This window comes from Anopheles merus, unplaced genomic scaffold (assembly GCF_017562075.2).
Source record: "Anopheles merus strain MAF unplaced genomic scaffold, AmerM5.1 LNR4000096, whole genome shotgun sequence".
NCBI lineage: Eukaryota > Metazoa > Arthropoda > Insecta > Diptera > Culicidae > Anopheles > Anopheles merus.
Genome location: NW_024427676.1, coordinates 31,566 through 56,956, shown reverse-complemented (window position 1 = coordinate 56,956; position 25,391 = coordinate 31,566). Strand labels below are relative to the sequence as shown.

Genomic DNA, 25,391 nt, shown 5'->3' with positions numbered 1-25,391 from the left:
GAAACACTGATGCCTTGACATTGAACAATTTAAGATTTATTCTTCGGCTTAACACAATACTACTATTCTTTGCATCGATGTAATACTCTTTGCACGCTGTGTTGTTGTAAAATTAGCAAACTAAACATACACTATTTCACAAAGCACAAAGCAGTTTTGTAGTTGAGTTCAAACGACCAGCGACGATGCCGCACAAAACATACCCAAATATACAAAATGTAAAGCGCGCATACTAGCAAACAGATGGTTGTTATCTGGCTCAGCATGGTTGTGTTTACCTAATGCGTTGAAAATATCAAGATTTATGAATCATTTTAATGCATGCATGTTGGTGAGTCATTGTGGCTGTTGGTGCGATCGCTTGTACTTCTTTGCGTATCTAACTGGAATAGTTTAATATGGATGTAGAGAGGTAGATAGAAGTACTCTGAGGAGTACACGGAATTAACACTGATGTACATTGCGAATGTCTTACACTAAGCTATTTTCGAATAACTATTGTTCAAATGCTTGATGCTCGTTAAGTAACTTTTCATATAATTTAGTCGATTATAGTTAAACATACAATAGGGTAAGTATTTTTGCATATCTTTTGTTCTTCTTATCAAAATCACCCGCCAAAACATGATTGGAAATGACGGTTGGAGTTAAATTTTTAAATGAAAATCGATGAAACTGTTGCTCGACCGGTTCGATTTGAAATATTTCAAGGCAGGTGTGAAATATTTCAGCAGTTTGAATTGTTCCTATCGATTTACCGTTTGTTGCATGAGTATTCGCTATTCCAATTGTGTTGCGTGTGACTTTGGAATACTTTAGGATTATTTTACGTACGACTCGTACGACTCAATAACATGCTCGTCATGGGACCAATGGATCCTAGAAAAGATCGTCCCCCAAGTACCAAGGACTGTTATACTGAATTAAGTCTCCAAAGCCATTATAGGCCAGCAGTCAGTCCTTGTAGGACATTAAGCCAAATAGAAGAAGAAAAAAGATGCATCAATTTAATACTTTTTTTTTCAAAACGATGTAGTCACAGTTGACTGTGTTGCTCTGTGTAGAAAGTCCGATATCGACAGGAAAGGAAAGTCCTACAATACAATGAGGTCATGTGATCGAAGATGCATCATTTCGCACACTCCACACACACACACTTAAACCTTCCCCAAAAGATCAGACGAAATGTGCCATAAAAAATGCAAACAGCAATACACTTGCACTGATTGCCAGTTAAGGTTGGTGGTCATGGCCATGCTCACACGCCTAATGGTCAATCATCATCCGTACATGAAACAATGGTCGATCACCAATTGAAGACGGCAGTACATTAGCCCGCGGTTTTCGCGAATACATTAACTGCTGCAGCCGGTCGGTCGCTCGGTCGGTGCGTTGTGCTCGCGTCCATTGCGTAAACATTCCATCAATTCCCGTGAGTCACATCCGTCAGGCGCGTCTCCGCGTTTGCCTTCAGGTCGGTCGTACGCGTCGTGCTGATGGTGCTGTTGGTGTGCTGATCGTTCCGACTGGCGGAGGCCTGGGAGAAACCGAATCTGCGAACGGGTAAACACGGCGTCACGGCCATGGGGCTGACTATGTGTTGGCGATCATCATCACCTGCCCGGAATGCGGACGGGAGTGGGTGCACGCCCGCACGCCCTTCAGAGGGAACAAGAGACGGCTGGCACTACTGGAGCACACAAATAGGAGAGGGGGGAGCATCGTAAGGAATGAGGTACTTACCGTTTCAGCAGCAGCTGTTTCACCTTTTGCTTCCACACGAACAGCACGAATATGAAGATGCCCGTCAGACAGTTGCAGATATCGACCAGATAGATCAGCCAGGACGGTTCGCGCACCAGCCAGGTAACGAACTCCACCGTCCAGGTCACGCCCATGATGATAAACAGCCGCAAATACAAACTATATCTGCATGGGGAGGATGTGAAATGAGCACAAAGTGGGTCGCAACTTCCGGTACACTAATGGTGGACCCGGTCCACAAGGGCCACACCCTTACCTGTTGCGATCCTTCTCGTGCTTGGTGTGGCGCCGGGATTCCCCAGACAGGGCGGAAGCGGTCGCCTGCTCCATGCGAAAGATGCGGTACGCCGTCACGGCAAAGAACGCCACATTTGCACTGACGAGCAGCAACATGGGCAGATACATGTACAGGAACCCAATCAGCATCTCCGCTGGGACGGTGGGCGCACAATGGAGAAAAAACCACACAACGGAGTTAGGACGATAAACTAAACCCTTCCGGGATCTAACAGCTGCTGCTGCACTTACTGCTGACAAAGCACTGCTCCGCACCGATCTGGGGCCGCATCGACTCGTGTACGAACTCGGTGTTATCCAGCAGGGCTACGAGCGCCACGATCGCCAGCGGTGCACCCCACCCGTACAGGCTGTAGTACAGGAACTTGCGCCGCTCGCTCGACCGGCCCCGGCTGCCCCCGAACGTCCAGAAAATATCGAACGCCATCACGTTCAGCCAGAAGAAGCTGGCGAGCAGGGCCGCGTACACCAGATACCCGGTCGCGACGCACCAGCCCGACCGGTAGCTGTACACGCTGAAGCGCATCAGCGCCAGCAGCAGGTAGCCGACGGTCAGGCACGCCACGTAGCACATCAGCGACTTGCCGGGGATGTTTTGCATCTCGGGCAGCAGGGCGTACACGACGAACGTTGCCACCAGGAAGGGAAGCGACAGGATGATGCCTGTTGGGAATAAGCCGCACAGTTTCGTTGTTCTAGTATCGTGTTACGGGACAAGGGCAAACATCGTTAGCGGATCCGCTCGTACCCCACGGGGAGACGACTCGATGGTGTGGTGGCACAAACTCGGCAAGATTACGATCTACGTTTTGGGGTGGAGTGCACCATCTCGTTACTTAAGGCGATTGGTGCGAGGTTTAATCGATTCCACCTGCACTGCATTAATGCGATATTGTTTGTGGTGGTGTTTGTTTTCAACTATTGCTTTCCAGAGAGTGCTTCAGGATATTTGCATGCATAATAATGAATATAAATTAAATGCACACTTATTCCCCATTGGGTTTTACTCCTGAAGAAGCCTTATTAGGTACTAATTTAAACCATTTCAAATTAACACATACTAATAGGCTATTATACTAACATATGTACGGTGTTTGGTTGGATTTTATCTTTTCTAATGAAAATAAACCTTTTCTAGCTAACCCTAACCCTCAAATGGCCCTGCCCCTATCCAATACAAATTAAAATCAATTAAAGTCGGCAATTTTTAAATAAGTTACACAAAAAGTAATTATTCTTCTTCATAATTCCCGTTCAGTCATGCATTGATTTGAGTACAAAAGATGAAATATCCATTAAAATCACAGACCATCCTCAATTGTGAATATCTTAAGTATCTGGCCAGCTCGTATTGACTTTCCGCTACACTGCAACGGGCCAACACACCTTGCAAAAGTACCTATTCCGATGAAATCGAGATGTTGGTGCCTCCCAATATTTGCCTTGTGACTTAGAAATAGATAAAACCGCTCGGTTCGTTGTCAATAGCTAGTTTGCTCCTGGCAGCATTAAAACGTGATCTAACGCTTATTTACAAATGCAAGCTACCGTAAGCCAATAATGTTTTGTCCGCTTTGTCTCTGTGGCTTTTATCTTTCAACCCCATTTACTGTCAAAGGCAGTTATAAATAACAAAGATTGTCTATTGAAATAAGAAAAGTAAAAGGCCTATCTATTGCTACCTTTCATTTCACGCTTATCTAAATCCCGGTCCTCCCCAAAAAAAAACATCCCTCACTGTCGCGCTAAACTCGTTATCACCTTTTTGACCTAGCTCAATCGGAATTCTCCCTTGCCGTGTCGAAATCTACAACACAAGCAAGGTGCCACCGTGCGAAAACAAATCCACTAATGCACTGCACGCGCGCCCATGCGGGACATGTAAACATTTTCCTGCGTGTGGCTGTGCCCCCAAGGACGACCCCAGAGTACGCCCAAAATACGCGTGTACGCAACCAAATGCACGCCTGCTTGGATCGACGTCGCTCCCCGCCAACTTACCGATCGAGTACATGCGATGCATCGCGAGTACGTCCACCGTTTCACAGTAGCCGGCGAGTGCGGTCGGTTCGTCGGCTTGCAAGCAGTAGTGCCGATAGTCGTACGTCGACGCACCGTACGCCAGCAATCCGTCCTGAAAGAAGGAGAGAGCACGTGTCCCAAAGTGTTTGCATGTTGCATCGAAATTGAAATTTCAAACTTTCGGTGACATCACCTACCGATCGCACGATGTACTCGTCCCCGTACAGTGTTAGCAGCGCGCCCGAACATTCCGGATTGAAGTAAAGCAGATGGTAGCTCGAGCTGTCCAGCAGATTGCGCACATCGTGCACCGTCCCGTCCGGTGTCATGGAGAAGTTCACGTTCAGCGCCACCGGTGGACAGGGTTCCCCTTCGGGCGACCCCATTGGGCAGCAGATGTGCAGACACTGGCGCAGCAGGCACACACATCCGCGGACGGTTGAGTTGGCATCGCGAAAGTACTGATTGGACCCGTACCGAACGCCATCCAGCTCGATGGAACCGTCCGCATTCTCCACGCCGTTGCTAATATCGACGGACTCCACCAACGGGCAGGGAGTTTTTGCTGCAGCGACGTCACCGATACGGAGGAACAGCGTCCCCAGGCAAAGCAATGCCATCGAATGCCACCACCAACAGTGCCGCCGCTGTGCCGGACGTGGTTTTATCATGCCCCGATAAGAAGGCACACGTTGCGTCACTTCACCGCACATCATCATCACAGCTCACTTGGGGCTCTTGACGCGCGCGCCCGAACCCAATTTGTACCGTAAGTATTCGTGACCCTTGTTTTATTAACACGCTTTACTTTCGCACCGCTCAGACCCTATCATTTAAGTCATCAAAACACACACACACACACGGTTTTGCTTTTTTAATCACACTTACTAATCAATCATCACTGCACCGCCTACTTGCTGCTGCCCGCATGCTACTACACCGTAGCAACGTTCGCACGCTTGCACACCCTTTTTTTGCGCGCAACACAACTCCCCAAACCAGGAAGTCCAGGCAGAAGAACAGCTCGCGGCCACGGTCGAACGCGTACTGCTGCGATGTTGTTGATGTCCGCTGCTTGTAGCTATTTTCAACAATATCGCACGCGCGCACCACACATCACACCCTGCACAAACGCGGGATGACGCGGTTTTGGGATTGGGGCACGCGGTTTTGGAGTCGAAACAACGGAACAGATCATCCAGCTGCGCTGTAGCTGTGTGTATATTTCAATTCCGGCGGAATTCTTATCGTTTCGCTTTGCACATCACCAACCGAAATGGTTGGTTCGCAGACTCAACCACTACTAAAGATATTGGAGTCGCGGACACACTTACACATCACCGCGATCCAAGCCGCGCGGATGAATCATTTCGGTGAAGCAGCCGCTTGATCCGCCCCAGCGACCTTCCCTTCGCGCGGGCATGGAAGTTTTATGTTTCGTCGTCCTTCACCAACGACATAATTACACCAAAGTGTGAACACAGGAACTCAAGATATTTAGCGCGCGGCTCGCTTCTGCGGCCTTTATTATGAGCTCCTCCTGCACTCAGTCCCTCATAGTCCTAATAGTTGCACAATGAAAGTCTAATTAAATACCGATGCTCTTGCTCTCTTTATATTGCCCCCCCACTCACACACACACCCTCTGGTATTTTCACCGACATTAGACCCGGTCAGCCAGAGTGTTTATGTTACAGGGAAACGCGTTGGCGCTTTACACTTTTTACAGTCAATAAACAATCGACACGACCACACACACACACGCCCGCATGTTCCTTATGCCTTATGGTTTCTGTTGTATGTTTGTGTGCGTTTGTTTTGCTTGCCTCTTCTTCCTCTTCCAATCATTTTTACCACAATCTCAATTTTACAATTTATTTTATGTTTCACTTCACGGTACTTTACACCAAACAACGTCCGATTGACCCAGTCTCGCGCGTGTGCGTGTGTAAAAGGCGACAATGTCTCCCTCTGCGACTGCAAGCCATCCGCTGCATGTAATGTTTGCCGATGATGATTGATAAGAAAGTGTTTGGAAAACAAGTCGTTCCATTGATATCGGAGGGTTTTTTGTAGGGAGCTTTTTTCTGGTAAGATTGTTTCATGTTGCTTTTTTTCGTATTTAATAGCATAATAATCTTTTACTTTATTCAATATTTAATTGTTGAATATAATTGTGCGTTTCTTTTTTTTTTATATGTTATGTTTTAGAAGCATGGGAATGTAGAATTTTTACTTATTTCAATATTTTATCTGTTAACTTTTGGTCCTTTTGAATTATTCTGATCATGGGCATTAAATTTTTGCAATATTGTGCATTGAATATTTTTAGTGTTTTCCATAATATTTAATAGTTTAAAATTTTTATTCAATCCCACATGCTAACGACTATTTCAAACTGATCATTTTCCAGCTCTTCAACCTGTTTAATGCCCCGCACAACAATGTTTACATTTACTCATACCATTTATGCAGAATTTTCAAAAAAAAAAATCCTTTTCTATTTTTATTGTTCGGGAAACCCCCAGTCCAACATAACGTTTCCCGCCGGCAGAAAGAGATGAATGTTTGTTTATGTTATCGTGAAAAATGTAATCATTCCCTCTCTTCAACACAAACCATGATCATTCGTTTGGCTGCCTTTGGTCCCATCATCATCATCATCCTCATGCTACCACCGCCTCCGCCACATTTCGTTAGAACCAATTGTTTAACAATTTGCGTGTGAGTGGTTCCCATTTCCGTTGCGAGCTCTTCCCCCCCCCGCACCTACGGTGCCCGGTTCCTTATAACCAGTAAACAATCGGGGCGTGTGAAAGAGGATCTTCCTTATTTTCGGAACATTTCATTGCATGCGTTTGAACTTCCGCTTTCACCCGAAACTGGCCCCGGAGAAGATGAAACAGTGGTGCATGAGTAATGTGCGATGGAGTCATAATATTTATGGGAAATACAACAAGCACCACATATGCCGGTGCAGTGTTACGATCTTAAGTGCATTTGCTGTAACTAAGGGTTACGGTTCCGCGAGGATCGATCGCATTACAGTGCATTCTTTGCATACGCATCGCAATCCAATGAGACTCAGCTAATGAACATTTGAACTTGTTTTAAAGTTTCTACGTGCATTGTTTATTGGTTTTGGATTCGGGTGATCCTCTTAATTCAATAACGTCTAAGTACACTTTACAAACTACGTCACATCGGTTAAAACTAAATCTGTCAATTTTCCTCTTGTCATCCTTTGCACTTTCCACATAAATGCGATCTTCACGGCGAAACAACTTTTGCAAAGGGGTGTTTTTTTTTACTTTTGTTTTCCCCTGCTTTTAGCTCTTTTCAGCGGTGAGGTAGGTTTGAGTTGTTTTACATTCGTTTTTTTTCCATTTCACACACACATTTTTGTACTACATCTAACAAGAAATACTGTTTTTGTTGTTGTTGTTGTTGTTGTTGTTGCGCTTATACGTTCCTTGCAAACATCAACAACATCATGATGGTGATGATCGTCGCAGTCCAGAAGGAGCTACCGTCAAGAGCCGATTGATAGAGCCGAGCTGTTTCGCCTCTCTCTTTCTCTCTCACGTTCGTTCTTTGGTTTGGAACAATGTCTCGCTCGGTCATCGTATATGAGATTTGGCGCAAAACAAACACCTTCGCGGGGATCGAACGCCTGTTGCCGATCGTTTCTTGCGCTCTCTTGCAGCCGCCTTAGATCGCGTTCGACTCACGCGTAACCAGCGGGTTGTCCGACTTGGACTCCTGGTAGGACGAAACCATGGTGGCCGTTGTTCGCGTACTGCACGATGACGTCTTCTGCTCCTGTCGGATTTCCCGAATGCCGAACCTGGGGACGGGGAGTAAGAAACGAAGCAAGACAAACGTTTTGTTCTGTTAGCACACAACGGGCAGAAAAGCGGCAAGCGCTTAGCGTAGAAATTATTAGATTTGATAATGAACTTGTTAGGTGGTTTCCAAACACCTTTTCATTGTTTGTTAATCAACAGATTACAGATAAACGTTATTCCGCAGTAGTTACCCAAAATAAGGGAGTGTAGAGAGAGAGATTAGGGGCAGCAGAAATAGGGGATTATGTTAGACTTCACCACCTTGAAACATTAAAAGCTTACACAAAAGGACAGGTTTATCGCAACGATCATCACCAGAAACCAAGCAAAGCTACACACCACTACCGCCCATGGGAGGGGGCAATTGTCAGTAATTGTACAGTTTGGCAAACCAAACAAGCGTCCAGTTCGGTTTCGGGTTACCTCTGATCACCTCTGACAAACATCCCCACGGCCAATGAAAAGACGACAGCACGAACAGCACGCCGGAAGCAAGAGACAGCACAATGTCACAAGGGAGAGCATCATCATCGAGCATCACAGCACGAACATATACACCCGGGTCACGTAGTAGTATTGTCCCCTTTCCTTAAGATCCACACATACACAAAAGACACACACAGGCGCACACACACAAACAGGCACACATAAACATGGATCGCAATGGGCAAGAAAGAGACAAACAAAGAAAGAGAGAGAGGATAAGAGAAGGAAAAGATTCAAATCGAAACAATCGCGAGATCAAGTGGTATCGACGTACGCCACGGATGTGGTAGAACAACAGATAGATATCATGGTTGATATGTACTAAAAGCGGCAAATGGTTCTTCCGGCTCTTCGAGTCACAGCGGCACAATAGACATACACCGGGTGTCACCGCACTATACACTAGCGCGATGGTACTTACTTTTTGTAGATTAATCGTTTAATTTTCTGCTTCAACACAAACAGGGCGAAAATGAGAAATCCTTGAATGCAGTTACACACGTCCGAGACGTAAAATATCCAGGCATTATTATCGACGGCCCAGGAGATAATCTCCAGCGACCAGGTGACTCCCATCACGATAAACAGTCGCAGGTAGAGTCCGAATCTAGAAGAGAAATAAACAAAGCACAAGGTCAAACCACCTGTCTGTAATGATTTACGTGTCACGGATCTTATCAACACGTGTTTACATCGTTACGGTTTTGAAGTTCTCCTTGTTCCTATCGTAGTTAATTTTTGTTGTGTACAAGATACTGATCTACAACAAAACGCTACTGAGATAGTGTGTAAGAGATTCAGAAGGTTGGAATTACATTTAACGTGCGTTTAATACAGTAGAACGTCGATTATCCGGGCAGCTCGGGACCGGACGGTTGCCGGTTAATCGATTTGCACGGATAATCGTCCAAGAAATGTCAAATTCATGTAAAAATTATAAAATTCACTAGTTTTATGATTAATTCACTTTGAATTAATCGATTAATAGTTAGCAGAATATTATTTTAGTCAATAACTACAGATTTAACAACTGTTCATGAACAAAAATGAATTTTAAAAATACCATTAGACACTACAGAGCTGCACAAAAAACTGGTTGCCCACTTGACTATCGCTGCAAATTTTCGCCGTATGTTTGAACAGCTGTCACATTTATGCGCACGGTTAAGCCGCCCGCCGGTTAATCCGCCCCCGGATAATCGACGTTCTACTGTATTGCCGTTGGAACCTGTCTCGGAAAAAAAGTGTCTTATCCTATTTCCTTTCCCCTCATCCTACCCTCCTATCGGCCTTTCTTTTGACTTGGTTATCAGCAATTATTTCAATTATAAACTATGTGATTATTTAGTTTAAAACAAATTTCAAGCACGTCTAATGGAATTTGGCTCGGCAGCTAGAAATGTAAGCTCAAGTCGCAATAGTAAGGATTACGGGTATTATTTTTGTGACTTCCTGTATACTTGGAAAGCTAAGCCTAAACTACGCTGCGTTTTTTAAGCAACTGCTGCCGAGAATTGGCCAGTATGGTAGCTGAATCAGTTACATAGGATCAAAACAGTTACTGTACTGGTTCCTGGGCCAGGACTGAAACAGGTCAGGTACAGTTTTTTTTTTTTTGCAAAATGATATAAGAAAACCGTCACAGGTGCAAAACCAGTTCCAGGTCCGTTACGAATTCGGGATCAGTTCCAGGGCTGGTATGGATTCTAAATATTCTCTAGCACGGCAATGTATTCAGGGATCAGTTACAGATCTAGTATAGGTACATGTAGAGGGGCGATCCCGTGGTACATTCATCAACTCGAACGACTCAATAACATGCCCGTCATGGGTTCAAGCCTAGAATGAACCGTCCCCCCGTAGCAAGGATTGACTTTTCGGCTGCGTGGTAATGACTTAAGTCTCAAAACCCTGTATATGCCGGCCGGTCCGCGTAAGACGTTACGCCAAATAGAAGAAGAAGAAGAAGAAGATAGATGCATGTTCAGCTTCAGCACCAATAATAACGATCAGCTCCAGCATCAGTATGGAACAGTTCTAAGACCTATATAGGAGCAGCATTAATTCCAGAATGGGTTTGAATTCAGGATCAGTTCCTTGATCGTTATGGGTTCAGGATGAATATTAGGATCGGTATAGATTGGAAATTAACTTCAGGATTGGTATGGATGCATGATCAGCTCCAGGATTAATGCGAGTTCAGCATTATTGCCAGATTCAGCATGGATTTAGCGTCAGTTTCACGTCCGGCACTGGTTCAAAATCAGTGTCCTGCGATGTGCATAGTAGCAGAAACAACTGGGAAGATTTTTTTTAATAATACCTTAGCTTACACCCTGGAGTTTCTACTTCTATTTGGCGTCTACGCAGCCGGATAGTAACTCCTACGGGGGAACGATCTATATGAAGCCTAAACCCACGACAGGCATGTTATGAAGTAGTGCGAATTATCGACAATACTACGGGAACGCTCCTATACTACGAGAGTTTCTAAATATCCCTGCAATTATTTTGCGTAACCCTATAAGCGGAACAAATTGATATGCACAAGATGTAGCCTGAAAGGATGGTCTTTAAGAAACTCTTACTGGGAATATCTTAAGAAGCGTGTCTACCAAGCCCATAAAAGATTGCTTGGGCTACTTAGATCATAGATCACTTAGACCTCAAGAAGTGAAATAATGCGAATTCAACTCTGCTTTAGCTTCACATGTTCATCGTTAAATCCGGATTAACTCCTTCTATCTATACTTAAGATACTTCTAAGGAAGATGCTATGATTCTTCTTCTTTGTCTGCCTGTGTTGAGCACATGGTGCTAAGATTCTAATTTTAAAATATTGCAGATTAGGTCCTATCAATCGCCCCACTAGTGATCTTTTTATAAACTTACTACTAGTGCTGTTCTTATATCTTCCGTAGCTCCTACCAATTTCTTCCAGGACATTTGATGTTTTTTATATCGCGCTATAAATTATTCCAGTAAAATCCCTATCTTCTCCAATTCTTATGATTTTTACCTATCGCGGTCGTTGTCAAGTTTGGTGTGCCGTTTCGAGTCACCCCGGCGCACCACCGAAGTTTCGCACTGTATCTTGTAGATACGCAGCGCAGTAATGACGAAAAACACCACATTCATAAACACCAGAATCAGCAGCGGCATGTACAGATACAGGAATTCAATCAGCTTGTTTTCTAAAATCCAGAAACAGAACATCGGTTAGCATTTCACCCGCCCAATTCACCAATTACAATTACTTACCAACAAAGAGACACCTGGTCGTACCAAACTGGGGCCGCAAATAGATCGGCAAGATGTCGGTGTAATCCGCTATAATTGCCGTCGCTACCAGCAGGATCGGGCAGCCCCAGGCGTACAGTGAGTACAGGAGAAATTTCTTCGTTTCCGAGCTGCGAACACCCGTGACGCCTCTGCGGGAGCGATGGGAGAGAATCAAACAAGCATAACGCTTTCGATTAAACACAGCCCCCGACGAAGATTGGCATAGCGGGACCACCTACTTGAACGTCCAGTAAATGTCGAACGACATCACATTCAGCCAGAAGAAGCTGACCATAAACGAGAAGTAAACGATGTACCCGGAGATTACGCAGGACGCGCTCAACCCGGGGAAGACACGCAGCTGCACCATCGACAGTACGGTGTAACCGACGCTCAAGCCCAGCACGTAGCACATCAGCGACTTGCCGTGCATGTTCCGCAGGTCCGGTATGCAGGCGTACACGAAGAAGGTGAGCAGCAGGAACGGAACGGACAGCAGCATGCCTGCGAACGATCGACAGCGATTAGTGTGAGTGTGCGTGGGATTGGCTAATCAAAACGACCTCGCCCCGCACATACGGGACCGGCGGGATACAATTAGCAAACAGGACGCTGATTATGATTGGCATTCGATTTGTGGCGGCTTCCAAACAGTTGGGAACGCCACCACAGGAAAAAAGTACTTTATTGCCGCCAGTAAATTGGGCGATTAGGGTGTACGTGGGGCAGATAGGCATAAGTCATGACCACCCAACTCGGCCACATTCGGGTCCAACACATTAGCAAGATTAACATGTGTATTGCGTGGAGGGAAATGTCAACAGTTGATAAGGTTGCACCCCATGTGGATACGGATGAGTCTTGTGGCATGAAAGGAACTCCAAATGCCATCTGTGATTCGTAGCACCATCATAACTTCACACCTACCCCGGAGAGTTTCACCATGGGAAACGGACACTAGCAAGCGATCAAACGATACGAGTTCTCTAATTAATCATCACCACTGTCTCCTGTTGCTATATCAGTCATTACCGCAGAGAGCAGCAACATAGCGAAGGAATGATTATACTCTCTGGAAGCGCCACTCCATTAGGCTAATAAATGATAGTTAAGGGAGTTTCAGGCTGAATGAAAATAGAATGCTCATTTACTGCTGATGACGTTAGTGAGGTTTATTATTATAATGTTTTCTTCTTGTAAATTGAAACCTTTGCGGAAGGCTTTAGCAGCATTTTAGTAAATAGCAATTTCTACAGCAATTTTCCACCCCAAAAAACTACACCATAATTGGCGCCCCATATAACCCTATCGCTCACCGACCCAATTTGATATGGTTTTATCAGTCATCCCTGCCCGAAACCAATCTATTTATCGTGGCATCGGTATCACATACCATTTTGATGCTCACTCGCCCCAGCTGGGAGAGCAAATACGATGTAATTTAATACACCAACTCCACTCCACCTATTGACTGCACCACCGGCTGGCATTTTTCGATGGCGCCAAAAATGTTAATGAATGACAAAAGATGATGACCATCTAGCCCCTGCTGCCAACCCTCACAATCATAAGCAGCATATGGTCACGCTGCACGAAACAAGCCTGGAGCGGGAAAATTGTATTTAAATTTGGAAATGCTGCTATAGTTCACTCGCCCAGTAGACTCGCCCAGAGTTACATCAGTGGCAAAGGATGTCACGGTGGTAAAAGCCCTTCCTGGCCACTCCCTTCACTGTGGGTAGCGTAAAATAAACAGTATACCTCGCTGTAAAGCCAAACCCCACGTGCTTCCAAAACAAATAGCACTGCTTCCGTTATCGAACGGTAGGACGGAGGAGGGTTTCTTTTACGCAGTTAGTACCATTCTTCGATCCCTGATTAGGCTCGGCTTTATGTGCGGAAAGAATTTTTATTCGGTTGATTAGACTGTTCACAAACGTTCAAAGAACCTGTGTTTATGGGAATTTATTGAACCCCTAATTCATAGTATGTTTATCAATTATTTCTGAGAACGCTTTTCGGGAAAGGACTATTAACTTAAGAGCGTGATAAATAAAGAGAAAATGGTAAATAAAGAACAATAATACAAAATTAAGACTAATGAAATATTCAAAATTGTTCGATAGATGTTATAATGTACAACTGAACAATTACCAAGCATAAAACTATGATAAGAATGTAAGAAACTAACTTAAGAGCATTAAAAATAATAAAAAGCAAGTCAGTTTATAATAAAATATTGTATGACGCATAACATAAATGCAAAGAACAAGTAAAGCAAAACAAACAAAAAGTAAAACATATCAAAAGAGAAAACAAACGATCATAGCAACAGAATACAGCATTGGTCTCATGTTCTTCTCAATTGGACCACTTTAATCCATTAAACAAGACACAATACAGATCATTTCAAGTATGATAAAAATGAGTGTGGGATCTTCCCTAACAACACCACGGCCACTTAACACGTGCCAATGCAAATTAGTTTTTACGTCATCGGAGTTCGCCCGAGCATGATTGGCAATAATTTTAGCTTTCCTCTTCCCAAAGGGGAAACCCAAACTGTCCCACCCAGTGAATTAGAAGCCAACACTCATCGTTCTGGCTTCTGGTGGAATAATTTAGAACCTTTACCCTGGAAACTTCCAGTCATTCTGCTTCTCACGATCTATACCCTTCGGTACCCGCTATCTATGCCACAGGGTGTGACCTGTGCCCAATGTCAAACCAAACCCACCCATCCCGGGTTATCGATAATTGGTCTCGACTAGGTTATTACCTTTGTCTGGATAGTACCAAGGCCAGACATACAGACAGATGGCAACGGATCGAGATTATTATCGGGCCGGAAGACATTAAAAGACTCGGGAAGCGACAGAAGAGCACCCCGCGTGGTAGATGACAGCGTACAAATTGGCCACATTTGCGAAACACTACACTACACAGAGGGTCATATTGTTCGGAGTACGAGATGCTGCATGCAAAGCCAAGGTCACACTGTACGATAACATGGGGAAGTGTATCTATGCGTTGGGCCGTAAGTGGTGCTAGCTCAATACACCCGGTACCAATGTCAATATTGTGCCCGGTTGTCGTTTAGCAGTCATAAACTTCGACTCGCCTTACACATTGCAAGTTGGGCAAACACGCGCCCAGTGTGATTCCTGCCCACTGGAAATTATACCAAACCGCACAAAACTTCTAATTAAGCCGAAATTGGTCCCAGCCGAGCCTTTTACTTACCGACCGGATAAAGATTGTACTTGAATTCTTCGTTCGTGGTGAAGCAGACGAGTCCGGAAGCGAAGCCATTATTCTGTCTCGGCGCTAGGCAGTACTGGTTCCGTGGGATAAGCAGCTCGTCCGCAATGATAAGGCTGCCGTTCTGTTCGGGAGCGAAGAGGTGCACATTAAATTAGTTATTTGGAATTTGGAAGATTGGAGTATAGAAACCAAAAAGGTACAGAGACATGACCTCAATGACTTCTTGAAACATGCCTATACTCAATCAACAAACTAACCCGCTATATTTAGAGAAGCTTTTTGCCGATTTACGTCACACAGCATGGTTGCATGTGATCTTTTTCGAGTGTTAGTCATCTGAAGATGGTGCTCACATTTGACACGCTCGTGTACACAGATCAACCGGAAAGGAGGGATGATCATGTTAGCATCATCGTATTGTGTTTTCATGCGAGTCTTCAGGTAATCATTTACGAAATAAGGGGGAGGAACAAAAATATGTGTGTAGGTAGATTTCAAAACAATCTTACAGAAAAAAAGCTACAACATGACACAATCTGCGATTGATCGTTTCATCCTTCCGTGATCTTTTGACATCCACGATCGGTTGATGTTTCGCTATGCATTGCCTGGGCTTCACTACAGCACCGCTTACTACACATCGAAATAAAATGTATAACTTTAACTACACTGAAGGTGTTAAATCAAATTAACGCTACAAATGGGCAAAAATCCAAACCATTCTCAATCAGAGAAGGCGGGAAATCCGCCCATCAGCCAATATCAAGTGTTGCGATACTGTGTAAACCACCCCAAAAGCCTCACACGCGGACGCAGATGTGCTAAGTGTAAGGGCAAATAGTAGAACCCACTAAAGCCGCACTCGACCCGGTGGAGGAACGACTCATCATCGAGCCTCAGGATTGCATATCTCAGCATTTATCATTATTATCGTAGCACTTCAAATTTGCACCTCAGCTCAGTCACCTTCCGGCCTTCGGTGCGTGCGTTCGCTCGAACGAGCAGAGATACCTACTGCGGATGAAGAATGTCGTAAAATTACTTCTGCATGTCGGTTAAGTACATACCCGTGATTGCTTCCATTATTATTTGAGCCATCCCCATCAATTCCTCTTTTCTAATGTTCTTACCCATAACTGTAACCGTCGTGTGTGTCAAACTCCCCATCAGTCACATAAATGATGATCATAAAATTAATTCGAATGATTTTCGACACACTGCTTCTTGCGAATCTTCACGATCAAGTTAACACGCGCTTGTGTGTGTTTTGGCAAATTGTTGTGCCCCTCACACGTTCGTACGCGGCAGCCGCTTAGCAAATCAAAGGTGTTAACCACACACCACAATCTAAAAGCCTGACTGCAAAACGAATTCAAAAATAAAACAACCAAGCATTACCAAAACCCTCATCCATCATTTCGAAACACGGTGAAGGAAGTAACAATACACAATCAAACCAGGATTGCGATATTAATTATCATTCGTTAATTCGTTTCATCTTCGAATCTTCTAGCTGTTCGGGTTTCAGCCATGCCAATCTGACCACCAGAACTGTTGAAGGTAGATCATGTGGAAGTTCACCCGTTGGAATTTGACGTATTCTGAAATAATCTTACTTCCTAGACCTTGAGATTCGTAAATAACACGACGCTACGTCACTTGTCAAGCCTATAATTATCTCCAAATCAATGGGATTTTAATGCGCTTTTAAGCTCTTAAGTTGCCATGCACTCGAAACGTCTGTATAATGAATCTCCCTAGTAACGATTCCTCTTGAAGCTTTGGCCGACCCTAACATAAAGGTGCCTACTTAGATTTGGTCAACCGGTATGTACGGCCTGTGCGATCTTATCGACGGGGTCTTATTTTGATGATTAGATGATTGATGTCTTTGTTCGTTTAAAATGTTTTGCTACGATCATTAGAAACTATAAACAATGTTCAACCTAAAATGGTATTCCTTAAAGAATTCTCCAAAATAAATGGTATAAATGGTATTAGAGAAAAGGCCTTGATGTCAAACAAAGAATTATATTAAAAGACTGTAAGAACTATTCCTGTTTCTGGATCACGATCGAGATGCTTGGTCGGGATCTTTAATACCAGTTTATAAGTTTAAAATTCCCTGAACATTCTCCTCAATAAAGCTGCAACTCCCAACGACATCCCCAAACTTACCCTCGCGATGCTCCACTCGTCGGCCGAGCTTTCCTCCGGCAGCAGCTCGTACACCTGCTCGCACGGCTTCCCGTACAGGAACCCGTACAGTGAATGGTTCCGCAGATCGACCGCTTCCGTCGCGCTCACGTTCACCAGGATCGGCAGATAGTCGTCCGTGTGCGTGCACCGCTTGCCGAGATACTCGTGCTCGCCGCAGCACAGCCGCACACAGATCCGCACCGCGCACAGGCAGCCGCGCACATAGTTCGGCACGTACCTTTTCGTAGCAAAGTCCTGGTAGTCGTAATCAATCACCCGGTAGTACGTCTTGTTGTAGATCACACCGTTGTGCCGGATCTCATCATTCGGCAACCGTTCGCCATCGGTAATGTTGACCGAATCTATGAAATCGCACGGCAAACTGCACACACTGGACCGCACACCGAACAGGACGAGCAGGCAGGCTACTATCCTGGCCGCATGCATCCTTGCTCGCGTCTCGAACCGTACTGAACCACCGACACGCGGAACTGAGGGAATATGTACCTTTTTTGCCTCCTACCGCTTCCACTTCTCCTTCTCGCGCCTACCTGCAGTCCATCTTTATCCCGCCAAAGCACACGCTAAAAATCGTCCACAGCTTCCGAAGATAAAGGTTTTTTTTGCATACAGACAGCGGTTCTGTCTACCGAAACCTGTTCCGGTGTGGAATTTTTGGAAGAACGGGCTCGATTCGGGAAATTCAAACACTTCTCTGTTCGCGTTATGTACACCACAGCCTTTCTATCGCAGGTCAGCGAGCGAGTCCGGTTTCTCTGGAGGAAAGGAAAATGAGTAAAAGAGCAGAGAAAGAGCAGCAAATCAGATGGTCGTAAATTAAAACTGGTGTGGCGACCCTTCGACCCACACATCCCACACGGGGACACCATCAGGGAAGATGGCAATAAAATTCAAATCCATTGCTCGATTCTATAGTGGAAAAAACGGGCCCCCTAAATTTAAAAAAATAAATAACTCCCCCAGAGAGACAACGAAACGGTTATTCACGTATACCACCTGAGCCGAGGAGCTTCTGTTTACGCCGGTGAGTGATCATGCTATTAGACAAAGAAGCGCCGTTTACGGTGTTTATGCTCACCGTCGGTATCACGTGTGATCGAAATATGCTTTCCTGGCAGGGAATTACAGACAAATATTGGTTTAATTTTGATGAATTGGTATCGCGTTGTGTAAGGTGAGTTAAAGTAAATAGCAAATAGCATTCGAACTCTGACCTTTGCAAGAGTAGGAACGGCAAACATCGGGGTACCGTGGTGTAAAACGGTCGATAAATCAACCGTTTTTGAGTAATATGAACGGTTGGTGGAAAATAAAACCATTCAGGTACAGAAATTATCAATAACAGTGTGTTGATAGTAAAACAAGAGTGTCTTTTGTTAAAATGTTTGAATGTCAACACAACCATTACATTCCACTAAGCATCCTCCTGTAGCCAGATACGTCATCAATCCAATGTCCTCAGTCCCCAAGCAGTCAAGTGTTCATCGCGTGACGCCAACTCAATAAAAGTCGTTAATTAACATTTTAACATCACGGTCGTTGTCGTTGTCCTTTCCGCTCCACTTGGTCCCTTTTCGGCAACGGCGTTGTACGGCTTCCAGTATCCTTGGCTGCGTCGTCCTGTTGGCGCCACCCAAAGCAACCAGATCAACGCCGACATAATTCCGACGAATCGACGAGATGTGTGAACAAATAGCGTGCGAACAAGCCTGTAATCGCACAGCACCCCTCGCTACGCGTTAAAGTAAACAAAATCAACCGAAAATAGCCCAAACTGTGCATGATATTACCATGACAGAAATGTTTCATTTCACGCCCGATAACAACTTCCCTCGTTTCTTTCCTTGCTTTCTGTCTTTCTTCCTTTCGACTGCAAATCAAACAAACAACGGCAGGAAGCATTTTTTGCTGCACAAACAAAACCCCATTCGAAACGCCAATGGGGGTAAACGAAACGGTTAAGAGCGAGCTCTAGAGCGTAATGTTGGCTGCAAAAGAGTGCAATTTGTGTTTTATTTTTATCCATTCTGCGCGATTCTGGGAAGGCGATTAGAATGCGATCTTTTGCTTTTCCAGCTTTGAAGCTACTGTAAGGGTAAGCATTATCTATTCTCCGAAACTAGTTCTCCAGCTGTTCGGTTCTGTATGTAGCGATCAAATAGACAAGTTTACATTGTAAAACTGCACTGTGCCTACATGATCATGTGTAGAACTCGTTCGTAGAAAGCAAAGCAAAGCTGTCCCATTTTGCTTGAAAGATTCATAGCCCATCGGAAATAAGCAATTAGAATGTTACCAAAACAAGATCAACAGCTATGATCTATGAATGAAATAGTTTTTTTTATAAATCAACACGTAACAAATTTCCCTCGAGTGAAAACCACGGCTAGAGGGGATCTCACGTGTTGCACGCGATCAATGCGATACATCTAGCACACATCACGCTAATGGAAATGTGCTGCAAAAAAAAGCGGTAGATGGAATGAACATTCTCATAATTATCGGTCGATTATTCGCGCACTGACGTCAGGAATGGAAATTGGTGATGGGGAAATATGCAACAGCTCAATCTACCTTGTAATTATGCAATCTGTACTCCAAAGTAGAGACTTTCATTTGGCGAATTGCATGATAATGTAGATCACAGACAATAATTATTAAATTAAAAACCATTTAACTTTAAGACGATTCCCATTTTAGCCGCAAATTAGCACTAAATCGAACATATTTCAAACATTTTCGATATTGGTGATCGGTCCATTCTGTTTGATCTATTACTTGATATTTCCTTTTTATTATTGAAGCTTTAATCGGTTGATTAGCAACATATTGACATTTTCGATTGTTTGAGAATTTTTAATAAAACAGAGGTGAGTACAATAATATCAACAATTGGTGATAATTGATACAATAAGGATAATTTATTCATTACCCAAAATAAATTTGATGTTTGAAGAAATGCAATATAAATGAATTCAAATTCATCAAAATTTCATTTCATTTCAAATTTCTAATGTAATGTGTGTTTTCTGTTAATTTTACAATGGAATTCACGAAGAACAATAGGTTACAAATGCACACACTGTTTTGCGGCTCATTTTCCAATGTTCACAGTACTGTTCACTGATCGCGAGATGTTTTTTCAACAGCACAGCAGTTTACGACAGCTGTTGAATCACAAATTGGAAGTGTTGAAATTTGCTATTAACATGGGAAACTGAGCTCCAAAAATATTGTAAATTAATTTTGCACTACAAATGGTTAAGCTCTTTCGCCAATGACCAATGAACATCTTAGTAGTCTGATCGCGATCTCTTAGTACAAGGCCGAAGCCGATCAGTCATTATTGTTTCTTTCCCGTAGCGAAATCATTCCCTAAACAATGCCTCTACGCTCTTCCGCTTTTCAATTTGTTACACTGCATATTCTGCGAAACTATCCAAAATACATCTCCTTTACCCTGTACCGGCTGTTTGCTGAAAGATATTCAAAACAATCCACACGGTGTTGCCATGCTACACATGGCATCACTATACCCGGTTACTAGGTACCAAAATGTGTCGACTGATTTGTACCACCCGTCTCCGTATAGTAAACATTTTACAATGGAATGGAAGTTGACTGTGATCTGCCATTGAAAGATGACCCGCTGGCGAACGGGACTATCCCACCCCCAGCCCTTGTCATTGCAAACCGGATACAGCCGTGTCACGAGCGCATATTAATAATTAGCAGGTGGAATAGCGTAATTCCAGCGCTCGATGAGCGCGAAGTGCATTACGCTGCCTGGGAAAAGCCATCACGAGCAAACGGTTGCGTTACTCAGAAATGCGGAATACTTTGCCTGTATTGAGGTGCCGGTTACAAAATGAGCCGCTGTAACCTGCTAAAAACAGCATCCCAATCGAAGATCACCTCGCTTCCGCTTGCGTGGCAATCAACGTGAAATTAATCTGTCCAGGCACACTAAACCTGTTCGGGCTAGACTGAGAAACAGCTCTGTTCCATTCTTCCTCTTTGGTCGACATTTTCCTTGAAAAGGTCGTCTATTTTATGGGAGCTTTGAAGTGACCTTCACCAATCCTTCAACGATCATCAGGCAGCACACGCAAAAGATTGTGCACGCAAAAGAATCAAAGTTTAAAATTGATCGTCTACAGAATACCATTATTTTTTTTCCAAAAAAAAAAAATACAAAACCAATTAGTTGGGGAAATAAATTACTCTTTTATAAGATATCACTTCCTGATGCTTCCTAAGCATCCTCTTTAAATGTCAACTCCTTTTAATCGCCATCCTTCTGGCTAGCCTGCTATGGTTTAATGCTCTTCTCCGATAAAACATTTATCAGTACTTCACGTCGTATTAAGAGCCTCACCTTCCAAAAGCGTCCTAAAATCATTTTAACAATATATAAAAAAAACCCCATCCCCAACAAAAGCGTTTCAACATTTCAACCAACCACTAACGCGTGGACGGAGCTGGGGAGCGGAGAAGTTTTGTTTTGATTCCACTTTCCCCCCTCACACAAAATACCGGTTTTGCGGTGGAATAGTATAGCGACTGTTTTGTCCCCAAAACTGTGTTGATGTAAGCGCGACGAATCTTGGAGATTCAAACATCATCTCCGCAAGGGTTTTGGCTTCGTTGGTGCCTGTGTTCCGTGATGTCTCTCCCTCGGTGTGTGGGTTGGTTTGTGCCATTTATCAAAACACGGTTAGAATTGCCCAAATAACATGTTAATCGTAACGTGTTTGAATTGTGTTGTGTCGCTCGTTTCGAACTGAGGATCAAGTTGAGAACTCATCAACAAGCAACCAATTACACAATATTACCAAAAAAACTGGTATTTATAGCACAACGATCCCTCGAACATCAATTTCAACAATGATGGAGCAGTTTGAGCACAGCACAAAACAGAATTACATGTCACTTTTTGCCTCACCGGTACTCAACTCAAGCGCCATTAAACAGGGAATCGGTACAAGAGTAATCAATACGACAGCGAGAAATAAAAACCACACTACACACAACCTGTTCAGATGTGTGTCTCTCCCGCATCGTAATGCATCTCCCACCCCAAGGTGAGTTCCTTTCACTTCCATACAACACGCGGGATTCCGCCCGACTGCCCTGCCCATCATCAGCATCATAAACCCGGTTACAACCAGGAAAAAACCCGCACAGGTTTACCATACGCCTTCAACCAAACAGTTACCAAATGGTGAGGTTTTAATTTGACCGAATTACCACATATACATGCACGCACAGAGCTGCTCCACAAGGGTAACTCATCGGTGTCTCTCTCCCTGTGTCCACTGGCTGTCCGGAGGTAGAAAAAACTGATTCATTGATAAAGAGGCGCGAAAGGTACCAGCAAAACAACACGCGCGAAATGGAACCAACCTCCTCATCAACGGACTTATCCACTAACGGCTTCGACGATGACTGATAAGCGAACGAACCAATATCTTATCGAACTTCTTTGGTACATCTTGGGTTGCTTTCATACACACCGATAGCCCTAACGACAGTGTGTACCATTTGCCCGATTTGGCTGAGTCGTTCTTCTGATAAACGCTTGACATGCACTGTAAAACCTTGTCCGGTAGAATCACGCTCAAGGATGTGTTCAGAGCGGATCAATGATCTGTTCTGTTGTTCGAGGATCACCTTCAATAGCACAGTTCTGGAGCGGGAAGATCTGAAGTTAACTTCAGTGGAGCTTTCAGTGCCAACCAGTTAGACCTGTGGAGACCTGTTCACCAAACAAATAAACACGACATCAGTTCCGGTTTCTCGATCGTACGATCCTTCAGACAAGTAGCACGAATGTTCAAAAATAATCAGGACTACTACACCTCACACTACACGTGATCAGTATTCCGCGGTCAAACGATTAGAAATTAATAAACCAGACCAATCAACCAACCTTATTTCCTATCTTGCCCGGCAAAGATGCCCCTTCTAACCGGTAAGATCACACACACTGCTGTTGATCACTCACGAGCCCGCGTCGCTAACTTTGCTTGTGGGGCGCTGTCGGGGTTGATTATCTTCGATTTTGTTTTGGGCAAGAAATTCAAGAATTCCCCAGACAAGATATTGCGGTCACAGACACACTTACACCCACACGCGGAAACGACTCACCGACTCACTCTCACTCCCGTTTCGCACTGGAGAAGCAGGAACTTCCGACCGGTCGAAAATCCCGAAACTCCCGAAACTGGCACACAACTTCTGAGCCCGTACCGGCCAATAACTTGTTTCACCACAAATCCACCTATAAAACTCAATATAGAATGGGGAAGATCGCACAATTTCGATCCACACAAACAACACCAGCAAACAGGTTTCGATTAGGAGCACCCCGAAAACTCTTCTCGGGTTCGGGTTTCTTGGCTGGCTCACGCGACAAAGTGTTTGAATTGTTCAAACGGAATTGGGATAGTTTCGAGTATTTCTTCAGCACGATGAAACCACGCACGTAACCACACACTGCCAAAACTCTGTCCACACACCACGCTTGCTCGGACGCGCGAGTTCGCTAGCCGCACGTTCGCCTTCGCTGGCCGTTCGAATCGGATTGAGCGATGGGCGATGCGCGAGAGCCCACCGAGAGCCCGTCGTAGTGCCGGATTGCAACGCACGACGGGCGTGCAAAAATGGTGGTCTTTGTTGTTGTGGTTGTTGTTGAGGGTTGTATCGCGGTACGAGATACGGTTTACAAGGCACGACGACAAGACATACAAACACACAGACACACACACACACTAGACTAGCAGCTGAAGTCAATCATCGGCAGGGCCGACAAGGGGTGTCGCGGAACGTCCGTTGCACGCTGCGCTTGCACGGTGGACGCGATTGCTGGTGGTTAAAATTTGAAAACCGTTAGAATGGTTTATGGGAAATTAATTTGAGAATTTTGAATACATAACCATACAAATATATTTAGAAAAAACTCACACATCAACGACAAAATCTCCATCCATAGCTGTAATGGATAAATTGATATGACATGATTTATACTGTAAGGCTTTTTAGCAAACATTAACGTTGCTATATTTAATCCTAATAATATTACTACGATTAACCTACTATAAGTTTACATTGATTCAACTAACAGGGTTTCAAAGGGGTTCTGATTGTTGTGGGACACTTCGTTGACTCTTAGTTATGGGAAGTGTACTTCATTGTACCATTGTATGAATTTTTTATTATATTTGTCCAAAAGGGTGCTATATAGTTCGAGTCCCATTACACTAAGTTCATTTCACGGAAGAAAGAGTAAAAAAAAGTGTTTAATAGCTAAGATAACTCCTGGAAAATCTTGTATATGTATTTATATTTATTTAATTATTTCGCCAAATTTATAATTCAATAAGATTACTTGAATTATCATCAGAATGACACTTTTCTCATACGTGTATAATGAATATCGTAAAAGAAGGTTATTTTACCTGGAAATATGTCATGATTACACGCAACGATTTTCCAAGTATAGTTTCATTTTATTATGTAGTTTTTTTTTTATTAGAAACGTTATTTTGATCGTTATTTTCATTAATACCAGTTTACTGATTTCAATAATCCTACAATATCTTCTAAATTTCTAGCTTTATTGACCGCTCCTCCGATTTACCGTTCTGTTTGATTTTACACTTCCTCCACACTGCCGGATGATAAGAAATTCGCTTTGCTTGTTAGGTGTCTCTCAACATACACGATACACCTTTAAAAGTATCTCTCCATTGGCGTTTGTGTGTATGTTATTCAAATAAAGTCATGTTTCTACCGATTAGAAGGTGAAGATCGAATGAAACTTCCGTTCGAATAAAGCTAGCTAGTTTTTGCATCCTCAACACCCAGAACACACGTATTGTAATCAGCGCAATAAAAAGAACAAGAAAGCAACAGCCGTGTACCACGTGTAAAGACGATTTGTCGATATTTTGAATCCTAATCACGAATACAGAAATCCTTGACATAGAAAAACCTGTATTTAAAATTCCGGCCCCTTGGCCAAAAATTCCAAGATCGCTCTAAGAGGTCCAGAACCACGCACACACACACTCATAGAGCGCCGATCGGCCGCATGCGTTACGGGTAGCGCAGGAACAAGTTTAGCCGATCACGAGAGGACAATGCGTCGCATATGTTATACGCCGCCGAACGATCACTTACTCTCTTGTAAACATAAACGCTTTC

At 43.9% G+C, this 25,391-nt stretch overlaps 1 protein-coding gene across 1 annotated transcript; it reads right to left on the bottom strand.

The window, feature by feature from the left end:
• Positions 1-14: 14 nt before the first annotated feature.
• Positions 15-23,799, bottom strand: LOC121601455. The gene is made up of 14 exons (XM_041930278.1): positions 23,116-23,799; positions 17,142-17,938; positions 14,943-15,084; positions 11,939-12,203; positions 11,679-11,848; positions 11,437-11,611; positions 8,839-9,024; positions 7,804-7,930; positions 4,281-4,805; positions 4,063-4,195; positions 2,293-2,724; positions 2,021-2,195; positions 1,744-1,929; positions 15-1,553 (listed from the first exon to the last, which is right to left on the bottom strand). Exons 2-14 carry the CDS (start codon positions 17,607-17,609, stop codon positions 1,424-1,426), a joined length of 3,114 nt encoding a protein of 1,037 aa, XP_041786212.1. The 5' UTR covers positions 17,610-17,938; positions 23,116-23,799; the 3' UTR covers positions 15-1,423.
• Between the last annotated feature and the right edge of the window lie 1,592 nt (positions 23,800-25,391).

What these genes read in the sequence shown, in the direction of transcription:
- LOC121601455 (XM_041930278.1), bottom strand. Translation starts at nt 17,609, where the DNA reads ATGCATGCGGCCAGGATAGTAGCCTGCCTGCTCGTCCTGTTCGGTGTG. An exon ending in GTACAATCTTTATCCGGTCG is followed by an intron (nt 12,204 to 14,942) that starts GTAAGTAAAAGG and finishes GATCGTTCGCAG; the next exon opens with GCATGCTGCTGTCCGTTCCG. An exon ending in GGAGCAGTGCTTTGTCAGCA is followed by an intron (nt 2,196 to 2,292) that starts GTAAGTGCAGCA and finishes CCACCGTCCCAG; the next exon opens with CGGAGATGCTGATTGGGTTC.